Below are 11,469 nucleotides of genomic sequence, written 5' to 3'. Positions count from 1 at the left end.
TACATATTCTCTGTGACTACATTAACGCAAATATTGGTGGAGAGGTTTTAAGAGAGACAAACTCTGTCAAGCACAAATGAAGGGAAATGCTACCAACCTGAAAATCACACGTGTTTCTTCTCAGGGATTCTTACAAGTCATTTTTTAAATCAGCGGCAGATCCCTGATTTGAGGGTATACTTTGATATGTTGGCAGTGTGCAAGCTAACTTCATCTAAGACTGGTGTCCAGAAGCAGGAACATATTTACTTGAGAGGGGATCAGTTCCATATTTAGAAGAGAAGGGAACTTTACTCCATAATAGCTGCTTTCATATACGTAAAGCAAAATGTCCTCCTTTTACTTTTTGCCTGTGCAGTCTTCTACACATATGCAGGAGGACATAATAAATACATTTATCATGTAGAAAAAAGATGTTACACAAAGCTCTGAAATGCAGGATTTTGTGCAATGTATCTTTCTTGTCTAAGTACACAAATCGAGAAGAAAAAATAGTTCTGAAGGTCAGTGGTTTGCAGAACATGTCCAAAGGAGAAGAATTTAAAGAATTTTGAAATCTCAATTAACTTATCATCATGACAGCTTTCTTCATTGTGCATATTTCTGGTACTTCTTGCAGAAAAAGGAAGTACTCTTTTGTAATGCTGTCTGGAGGCACTGCAAAAGATGCATTCGTGGAATGCACAGCAGCCTACCAAACCTAGCAGGGTTGCTTATGGAAGGGGTTCAGTCTGTGCAAGGCACAGAATAATATGTATGGACAGAGGCAGAAGACTTCAACTGCATTATTGTTGGAGATCTTGTGAGAGAAATGAATCAGCAGCCAACTATGTCTTTTTTTCCCAACCTTTCTGGAAGAAATTTATGGCTTTTTATTGTTATATGAAAGTATTTTAGCATCTAAGTGAAAATATATCCTCTATTAAAGTGAAGCAATTCACACTATGTGGGGTATTGATGTGGATTTTATGACTTTCTGTGGAGCACAGAGCTTTTCTCGAGAATTCAGTATTTTGCAATGACTCCTTTAAAAGATTAAAGGCAAAATGATTCAGAAATTTCAATAGCCCTGTTGCCACTTGTTCTGATTCTTCAAATAAAGATGAATCTCAGCATCAAGTCACTGCAGTTTGGAGATGTGCATGTAAGCTATCTCCTCGATAAACCAGCTACTGAGAATTTAAAATCTCAGTCCAAATCCAGTCATTTAAGGCACTGGGCATCCAAATGTCCTGCACATGCTTGTTTGTAGTAGACTGTTGTACGCAGTGTCTTGTTCTGCCCTGAATCAGTCAAATTCTTCAAGCCTAAAGAAATGCCCATTGCAAAACCCCAGTGAAATTATCTTTCTCTTAATGTCCTTTTCATTTTAAACATCTCCTGCGTTCATTTTTCTTAGTCTGATTGTCCAAAAACTTGCTTCTTTGTATGTTTTCCAAAGCTGCCAATGTGGGGATGCCTGCATTGAAAAGACGTTACTTTTCTCTTCAAGTCTTGTCTTGCTTTTCTATGGATACTAATAAGTAGAGGAAGTCCCCATTTTGCATATGACCCTCGGAGCATGGGTAGCAGCCAGTGGTGGGCATAACTTTGCCTTATTTCATATTTGCCTCTCTGTACTTCAAAACATAAAACATTTTCTTTAAAACCAGAAAAATGCAGACACGTTACAATTGTGTAATCTTATTTATTTATTTATTCCAGTGCAGACTTTCTGCACATTAATTTCTTCACTTTCCCTCCCTTAATAAATATTCCATTTATGCAGGAGCTATTCTCAGTGTCAGATCTAAGCAATACAGAATCCTTACAAATGCTTTGCTCTATAGCAATCCCTATAGTGCTTTAACTAGGACCTCAAAGTTGTCTGTCTGCCTTCTGCAGCAGATGGGCACATACAGAAGAAAGCAAATACTCCAGGAAGCAAGTTTGTATCACCCTGTCGATTAGGAATATCTGAATACTAATTTGATTTGCATTATAGATGATCTAGGTGAGAGTAAAGTGATGCAGAAATTGAACTGTGCAACTGGTTGCTGCCTCTGCATGTTCTCTATTTTGCCTATTATCTTTCAAGCATTTTTCTAACCAAGTGTGACTGCTATAGTATTTGGAGAAGCTTGAGTACTTTTTGGTGAGCTTTGTTACTGAGAAGCACTAGTGGACTCCTGTATCTTGGACAGGATACTTACGTTCTATGTGGATACTGCTGTATGTAAGGGATGGCATCTGTGCAGAGCTAAGGCATTGCTTATTAGAGCTTCTTATATTATAGAATTCCAGCAAAACTCCGAGTGGGACTTTCATCTGTATGTCTTTGTTTTCAAACCTTCCTGAAAAAAAAGTGGTCTTACATGAAGATGATAGCTGAGGTGACTGCACAAGAACACTTCATTATTATTAAAAAGGTGTTTCTGCCTAAATAAATCCGCAGAAGTGTTGCATGTACGACATTAAATATTTTGCTTCCATAATATTCTAGTGTTCTAGCTGGTGACTGATCCTCTCTTAAGCAGAGTAATCTTGCATAACTCAGGTTTTGCCTAGATTACTTCTATTGCACATTGGTAGGTATGTGCTGGTATGCTAACCGACTTCATGTGGATTTTATGGGTGGATTTTATATGTATACTCTGCGCACTTTAGATGGTGCTTATATATTACCTATCATCCTTTCTATTGATTTCCAGGCTATCCGATGCACTCTCCTGAACTGTAGTTGTCAGTGCTTCAAACCGGGGAAAATAAATCAGCGACAATGTGACCAGTGCCGGCATGGATGGGTAGCACATGGTAATATTTGTTCTTACAATCTATATAAAACCTTTTAGGATCCTCCTCTCCATAGCATGCTTTTTGTGTCACTCCTCACCTCCCCCCCCCCCCCCCCAAACCCTAGTATTAGTTACATTCAGTTTTATCTCTCTCTTGTGACTCAAGTTTGTTTACATTTTGTGATTTTATTTTCAGCCCTGAGCAAATTAAGGATTCCCAACCTCTACCCATCAAGCCAGGTAGAAATAGTTCAATCCAATGTTGTCTTTGATATCAGTAGCCTCATGTTGTACGGAACCCAAGCCATTCCTGTGCGCCTTAAAATTCTGTTAGATCGGCTTTTCAGTGTACTGAAGCAGGAAGAGGTGATACAGATTCTCCATGCCCTGGATTGGACACTACAGGATTATATACGTGGATATGTGCTACAGGTATTTTAAATATAAATATGATAGCTGAGTAGTAATTCATAATGTTTTCTAGCTTAATCTTATCAGTGGTTCACAATGCATTAACAAAGTAATACATCTGAAAGGCAGTAATAGACTTGTACAAGGTTAGTGCTGGAAAAGAAATGATGGATTTTTGGTCATTGTTCTCTGAGTCAGACTTACCTGAAACCTTCCGACTTTGCTCAAATCTATCAAGAAAGATAAGCCAAGAGAAAAAATAAAAGTTACTGGGAATGTATAAAAGTAAAGGCTTCAGAATTTGTGCTAGTATTATTTAAACAGGGACTTTGCTTTTATAGAGTAGCATAATACATTGACAAATAAACTTCCCATCTTTTTAAACAACAGGGACAATATTCGTCTCTGATGTAGCACTACTGACTTTAGTGGAGCTACATCAAGGATGAATTTGGCCCTGTGTGCTTGCACTGATATTAGTCCTTGCTACTGTGGAAGTTACCTTTTATGTAAAGTAACATTATGATCTTACATTATGACATGAATCAATATTTAATGGTCTTGATAATCTTGCTTTTTAGTGTTAGGATTAAAAATATGGAATCAATTACCTTGAACCTCTACCACATGAAAAATTTATAATGTTACGTTCTTCATCATCTTAGAAACTCTTACATGCACTGTGAAAAATCTCAGTAGGCCATCAAATACATGTTCTGTGATAAAATATTTATTGTAGTTATTGGGAAAAGTTAGGCATAGCTAGAGTTTGAAAGAACTCCAACACTAGTGTAATTACAGCTGTGCTCTGTGAACACTGGCAATAGATCAATACAGGTTCATTTGTTCTCTGATCTTACTTGCTTGGAAGATTATTAAACTTGCAATGAAAGAATACTTGACTTAAATGAGGAGCTAAATCTTGGTCTGATTGCTCCATCTCTGCTGTCTGGACTTACATGATACTAACTGTTGTTCAAATGACGTGTCTTAATTTTTGTGGGAAAAAAGAACAGTTTATTGGAAAATAACACTGTTAGTTCTGAAAGAAATAGTATCGCTGGGGTAGTAAAATTTGGAAGAAAGTATCACAGAATTGGCATTAATCTCATTAAATAGAATGATTTTATCATTTCACTGGAGAAGAAGTTTTAGTCCCTGAAAAAATGAGAGATTCAGGGGAGGGGTTTTTTGTTTGCCTTAACTAATGTCGGACTCATTTAAATATTTTTGGCTTTAGGATGCTTCAGGAAAGGTGCTGGATCACTGGAGCATAATGACCACTGAAGAAGAACTGGCTACTCTGCAGCAGTTTCTTCGTTTTGGAGAAACTAAATCCATTGTAGAGTTAATGGCAATTCAAGAGAAAGAAGGGCAATCCATTATAATACCACCACCAACTGCCAATTTGGATATTAGGGCATTCATTGAGAGCTGCAATCAACACAGTCCTAATTTTTCTCCTTCCTTGGACAAAATTAGTCCCGCCAACATTCATCCCTTTGAGAATATTGTAAATAACATGGCTTTCATGCTGCCATTTCAGTTTTTCAGTCCAGTGCCTCCACCTTTGATAGGTTCACCGCCAGAAAGACATTTGATTGAGCAAGGTCAAGACCATAGCAATGAAACTAAACAAGATGTTCAGATACCATTTTCTGAAAGCAGCTTCTTAACTTCTAGTTCTGCACCATTTCAAGTTGAAAATGAGAGGAGCATAAATGGTCCAGATGTCACCACTAAAACAGAAGATGATGCCCTTTTAAGTGATTCCAGTTCACATAATGCAGCAGCAAAGCTTGAAATGACAGCACTATCTCCAGAAACCAAAATGAAATCTGTTGAAAAGAATGGCGCTGGGCCAAGGAAAGGGCGTGTTTTCTGCACTGCATGTGAAAAGACATTTTATGACAAAGGTACTTTGAAAATACATTACAATGCTGTTCATCTGAAGATAAAGCACAAATGCACAATTGAGGGCTGCAATATGGTATTTAGCTCTCTGCGTAGTCGCAATCGTCATAGTGCAAATCCTAACCCCAGACTCCATATGCCAATGAATAGAAATAACAGGGATAAAGATCTAAGAAATGGTTTGACCATTGCTGGACCTGGAGATAGTAAAAGGACGGAATTTACAATTCTAGCTCCGGATAGCAGAACTATTACCAGCTATGCCAGCTCTTGTACAGATTCAAAGGGTCAGGCTGGATTTCCCAGTATCGGACAGAATGGTGTCCTCTTCCCAAACCTGAAGACAGTACAGCCTGTTCTTCCTTTTTACCGTAGCCCAGTCACACCAGCTGAGCTTGCTAATACTCCAGGTACTCTTCCTTCTCTGCCTCTTGTTTCCTCCTCTATACCAGAGCAGCTTGTTTCAAATGAATTGCCATTTGACATGCTACCCAAGAAGAAATCTCGTAAATCAAGTATGCCTATTAAGATAGAAAAAGAAGCTGTTGAGACACCGAATGAAAGTAGTGATGTTGCCAGTTCTGAAGATGATACACGCCTGCAAGTGGTAAGCGATGGAGAGCTTGAGACCTGTGAGCATAAGATAGAGAAGCGGGTGACCGACAGGGTGGAAAAGCACCCCTATTCAGGTAATTCATGGAAATCTGTCTCTGGGGTAGAGGGCCCAAAGTATTTTGAATCTGTCTTTGTGCCAAATAACAAATACATCAAGGATATCTCTGAGAATGAATTGCATCACTATGAGAAAGAGGTTAAACCAGAAGAAAACCAACCATTAAAAATAGTTTCCCATGAGATTATGTATGAAGATCCAAAACACCACCACAATGATGTTATAAAACCAATGACTGAACCCCCCATGTATATTAAAGAGCAGTCAAAGCGCAGGATTCCTAAAGATGACTGCCCTGAATTGCAACACCACTTGCTGACCGGGGGCTTTTTCAGCACTTTGTCAAACAGGGGTGCTGCCATTCCTTGTTTTGAAGACTCTAAAGATATGGATCATGTCAGTCAACATGCACTAGGGATTCAGAAGGAAGAAAGCCGCTTTCATTGTGACATCTGTAAGAAGACTTTTAAAAACCCTTACAGTGTAAAAATGCATTTTAAAAATGTACATCTCAAAGAAATGCATATTTGCACAGTTGAGGGCTGTAATGCTGCTTTCCCTTCTCGTAGAAGTCGAGACAGGTAAGAAAATCATAAACAAAATTGTATTTATTTTACCATCACAATGGAGCCTAATTTGAAATTAAAATGAGTGTTTGAGGAATGAAGCCTGCAAAGATTTTTCTGTATATCCTCATATAACAGGTACGATAATTTATCAGAACATTCATGAAATGAAAATCCATTGAAAGAAACATTTCCTTTCCACTAGATAAGGTATTAAATAAAGCCATGAAAATTTCATAACTGATAAATACTGCAATAGTTGAAAGAATACTTTAGAACATAAAGGGAAAGCCACAAGGGTATGAATTCAGCAGTTTGCCAATAGATGCATGTGTGGACTTACATGTTTAATATGTACTTTCATGTGTATTTTAATGTATACAGTGCTCTTTAATGAAAAAGCAATGAGATCAATTCAGGAAATCTTCACTTGCTCTTGTCCTTGCTTTACTCAAGGATTTTCAACAGACTGGTGTGAAAAAAAACCATAATAAAAGTAAGATTACACTGTGTCGGTACAAAACTTAACATTACACAGTGCTAGTTGAACTAACACTATCTGGCGTTTATCCACATTGGTAGTGCTTTTATGTGAGATTGCATACTAATTCCTAAAGTATATCATGAGTTTGATTCAGTTTACTGTTAGCTGCAGTATTGTGTTGCTGTAAATCACTTCATTTCAGCCTATTATACACATAGAAACAAGAACTGAAGCTTTATTGTTGACCGTCAGTTATGTATCTGAGTTGATAACTGATAGATAACAAACCTGTTAAAGTGCAACTAAGCGTTGTAAGTTTTCTAACTCTTCTGTAAGAGTCTTAACTGCAGCTTTTGGCTGCAGGAAGCATGCCTGGATAGTCGTTCAGAGTGACACAAGGTTTAGATTGTCTGTAATCTGCTAGGAGTGCTGGAGCCAGCTGATGCAGTCCAGAGAGAGGATGAGCTGGTCGCTGAGGACTGGCCGCTGCATCTGAGATGCACAGTTTCATCTGCTGCTGGCAGGGCTTCATACCCTGATCTGCTGCTTGCATCTTCCCAGATGTGAATTCCTCTCCACTGTAATTGTGATATGGGCCACAGGAAAGAAGGCCAGGAGTAAGATTTGCATTCACATGCCATGAATTCCTTCCCACACCAATACATTCAGTTAAGTTTTAACATTGGTGTTTTTGGAAGATGGTTTATTTAAAAAAAAAAGCCTAACTCACAAGAAAGTTAACAAACTTTGTGCAAAACAGCAGTTGTGTGAAACAACTTAGTTACGTGAAACAACTTTGTAGAAGTTTCTAGATTTTATAACATAGAGTGCTGTGACTTCAAGTCCCACATTTCTGTGCCCATCTGAGCAGTTCATGGTTCGGATTAAACCATGATAGCAAAGGGAAAAATTAGTATTTTCCCTGTTTTGCAATAAATTGGATCTCCTATCCAGAGTCTGGAAGTTTTCAGTGAACTGATTGGTAGTATCCAGTGAGGAGCAGTGATTTTTTTATGTTTTGGTGGTTTTAAACTGAATCTAGAGATGCCCATTTGAAAACTGCAAGTTGCATAAAATGTAAAATTCCTTTCTTCAAGGAAAATCCTGTCAAATGAAAGCTCTGCACTGATGTGTACAGCTGCATCGTGGCACGTGGCTACAGTACTTAAGATCATCGGTATTTTTTGCAGACTCAGGTGTCACTCCTTTCCTGTGTTGTCCATTGGGAAAGAATCTTGGTTTACCCCTCTCAATCCATTCTCTGATCTCAGTTCAGTATACAGGTTTTTAGCCTGACCCCCGACTCTTTTAGGCCCAGCACTAGATCTGGTGGAACAGACAGCTATCCACAATGCAGGAGAGAATCTGAAACATTGATTTCTGTAGAGTTATTTCTGATATATGCCAGTGCAAGCAAGTTCAGGTCATCTGTGTGCACTCCCAGTGTGGCAGTTGGTCAAATTAGTTATACAGTTCATGCATGCTACTAAATATTGATTTTTTTTTTCTTTGTTAATGATCATTATGAAACCGCTGTTAAGTGAGGCAAAACGCTTTCTTGCTAAGCTTGTCTTTGTTCTTCTAGACATAGTTCAAACCTAAACCTTCATCATAAGCTTCTGACTAAAGATACACTGGAATTCAACAACCATTTCAATGCAACATACCTCTTGAAAGACATGGCTAAGGAGTTTTGCCAAGATGTCTCTTTAAAACAACATGTTGGACATACTTCTGTAATCTTCAAAGGAATGAACAGAACAGGCAGCTTCGTTTTTCCAATGAGCAAAATTAGAGAACCCTGTTCTGAAAGTTACGGATACGATCCATCGAATGATGGAGCTGTTTTGGACCTAAGCACTACTTCCAGCATTAAATCTGAGAGCAGTGCTCATTCTTCTTGGGATTCTGATGGAGGAAGTGAAATATGCACCATGCCCTTGGATGATAGTGATGAAAGCTGTGAAGGACCCAGCCTAATGCCCAGTGATGAACTCTACCAAGACTGTACTTTAATTGAGAAAGCTAATCAAAACTTTACAAATTTACCTTCCAGTTTGCCAATAACTTGTCATATATGTCAAAAAACTTACAGTAATAAAGGAACTTTCAGGGCTCATTACAAAACTGTGCATCTCCGCCAGCTCCACAAATGTAAAGTCCCAGGTTGCAACACCATGTTTTCATCTGTTCGCAGTCGGAACAGGCACAGTCAAAACCCTAACCTGCACAAAAGTCTGGCTGGGTCACCAACTAGCCTACAGTAAGATCATGCTGATCTGCATTTATTTCTGCTAAGAATCATTTCAATTAAGGAATGTGTTAACATTAGTTTTATTTAAACTCATTTGACTGCTAGCCCATTCGAAAAACACAAGTCAAATTCTTTTCTCCTGTGTGTGCTTTCCAGCGGTTTCATTTAGCAAAGCTTGGTGCTGTAGTTTTTGTGCAATTGTTCAGTTTGATATTAAATAGCTAAAGCTTCTGTAAAGAAAAGAAAGCATCTTAGAAATGGGGGAAATATGGAGACATTAACTAAAGTATTTCTGATACCTATGAAGTATTACTTGCCAACAGTAGGAGCTTCAAATGAGACCCATCATCCCTTGTGTTTACATGTTAAATGAGTTGTTTTTGTTGTGGGAGAAATGAGTAAGGATTGGGGTGAGTTTCCTCTGCTTGGGTTGAGAGTTTTGGGGCTATCATTTCGTTCCTGAGACCATAGTCTGAAGCTGACTTGCAGTATTAGTTGAATGTGGTATTTGCAGTTTACTATATCCCAAAATCCAAAAGATAAATTACAAATTTGGGAAGACTTTGCATACAGTTCAAATCTTCTGAAAATCCTGCAGAAAATCCTTACTCTTTAAGTTGGCATTTCACTTGGATAAAGATTGCAGTATTTTGGCTTTCTTAGCATTTAATACCATTTGCTTAGCAAAAGGAGGGGCTACCTAACTTGGCAGGGTTGCCTGAATAGATCTTAGACATTCTGATAAATTGTAGTGATAGAAGGAATTAATAGATTAAGCTAAAGTTTCTAAACCACAGCAAATGCATTCATAAAATAGGGGGGAAGAGTAAACCCTTTAATTGAAAATGCACTTTCTGAGTTCCACCTCTAGCAAGAGAAGTTTTTCTTAAATAAAAATAAAAAGGATAAAACCCACCCAAGTATCCAAACTGCTCAAGAGTTTGAAGGTGCAATGCTCAAGAGTTTGAAGGTGCAATTCTATGCCTTTAAGAGACAGAGATAAAATGGTTGCAGCAGATATCTTTCATGATTTGGCAGTTATTGTTTCTCCTACCAGTGGGAGATAAACCACGTTGATCTTTGTAACAACAGAAGAATGAATGCCTGTTCTCATTCACACCTTTTTTTTTTTATGAGAACATTATTCGATATCTGTTAAAATGTTTAATATCTTTGTACTTGTCCCTGTAATTAACAGTATTCTGCATTATGTTCTATGCACTTAAGGAGACTGGTCTTGCATTGTATTTAAAAAACTCTTTAATATTTAATTTGTAGTCACATCATACAAATGCTGCATGTGTGCTTGTGGTGCATCTTCTTTGACTGAATCATTTCCAGAAAGAGAAAGAAATAAGAAAGCAAGTCTTACAGTACCTTTTTTCTTTGACTTCAATTCACAAGTTGAGATCTGTTGATCAGTTCTAGTATGCAAGCATGATATTGACAGCACAATCTGTACATATTATACCAAAGTGCTTACAGTATTTGTGGTTTCTAGAACTAGTCTAGTTTTCCAGTATAACTGGATCTTAGTCTTTATTCATTTCTGTGACTGAATAAAAATAGACTGAATTTCTGGATTTCATATGTATGTAGAAAGAATAGTACAATGCTATTGCCATATGTCTTGATGTTTAACTTATTCTAAAAAATACTATGGTATTGTAACCATTTCATATTGTATAAAAGAAACAAAAGTGGACTGAATATTTCACTAATTCTTTTGAAAACTGGTTTGTGTGTGAGTATGGGTTATGCAAGGAAAAAAACATGACACAGTTGTAAATGTTTGTGCTCACTAGATATGGTTTCCATGCATTGTGTAAAGTAATCTTCTATTTTTTTAATTTACAGTAGGTTTATGTGATATTTAAAATAATTCATTTGTGCTTGAAGCCGTCAGGAAAAGTTATTGGCCTGGGGAAAGTTGTGCCGTTGCTTTGAGTTTTTGTGTTCTGCGGGGTTGGTGTTCTGGGACTTTTGGTTTTGGGTGGTGTTTGGCTGTGTTTTGGGTTTGGGTTTGTTTTTTAAATGGGAACTCATATCAGTGGAGGTTATGGTTTGAAAGCTAAGGGCACAATCATTAGAGACACAATTGCTCCCAGCCTTCTGATAGTATAAATCAATGATTTGTTATCCAGCTATTTCAAGATCCTTTTTTTACATATACATATATATAAACCTATTTGTTTAATCATAAACGGTGTTTTCTGAAACAAAGTGTGATGTAAACTAATGCTGTAATGCCCATTTATTTAGCTTTCACTGTGTCCAAAAAGGAAACGCATTTGTATACCCTAATAATTTTGTATGTGTTAATAAAAACAAATAACAATGCCTCTGGTTGACTCAGAAAAGTAGGCTTTTGTGATTGAAAAAAACCTACTATT

The 11,469-nt window shown here is 37.5% G+C and overlaps 1 protein-coding gene across 1 annotated transcript; it reads left to right on the top strand.

The window, feature by feature from the left end:
* Positions 1–2,573: 2,573 nt before the first annotated feature.
* BNC1 (basonuclin 1) lies at positions 2,574–9,089 on the top strand. The gene is made up of 4 exons (XM_010017306.1): positions 2,574–2,793; positions 2,971–3,206; positions 4,426–6,353; positions 8,408–9,089. The coding sequence occupies exons 1-4, from the start codon at positions 2,574–2,576 to the stop codon at positions 9,087–9,089; spliced, it is 3,066 nt and encodes a 1,021-aa protein (XP_010015608.1).
* The last annotated feature ends 2,380 nt before the right edge of the window (positions 9,090–11,469 follow it).

Source organism: Nestor notabilis, unplaced genomic scaffold (genome assembly GCF_000696875.1).
Source record: "Nestor notabilis isolate BGI_N333 unplaced genomic scaffold, ASM69687v1 scaffold14846, whole genome shotgun sequence".
Taxonomy (NCBI): domain Eukaryota; kingdom Metazoa; phylum Chordata; class Aves; order Psittaciformes; family Psittacidae; genus Nestor; species Nestor notabilis.
Note: the sequence above shows the minus strand (reverse complement) of the source record. Positions and strands in the feature narration are given on the sequence as shown.

What these genes read in the sequence shown, in the direction of transcription:
- BNC1 (XM_010017306.1), top strand. Translation starts at nt 2,574, where the DNA reads ATGTGCTGGTATGCTAACCGACTTCATGTGGATTTTATGGGTGGATTT. An exon ending in GCATGGATGGGTAGCACATG is followed by an intron (nt 2,794 to 2,970) that starts GTAATATTTGTT and finishes TTTTATTTTCAG; the next exon opens with CCCTGAGCAAATTAAGGATT. An exon ending in TACGTGGATATGTGCTACAG is followed by an intron (nt 3,207 to 4,425) that starts GTATTTTAAATA and finishes TTTTGGCTTTAG; the next exon opens with GATGCTTCAGGAAAGGTGCT.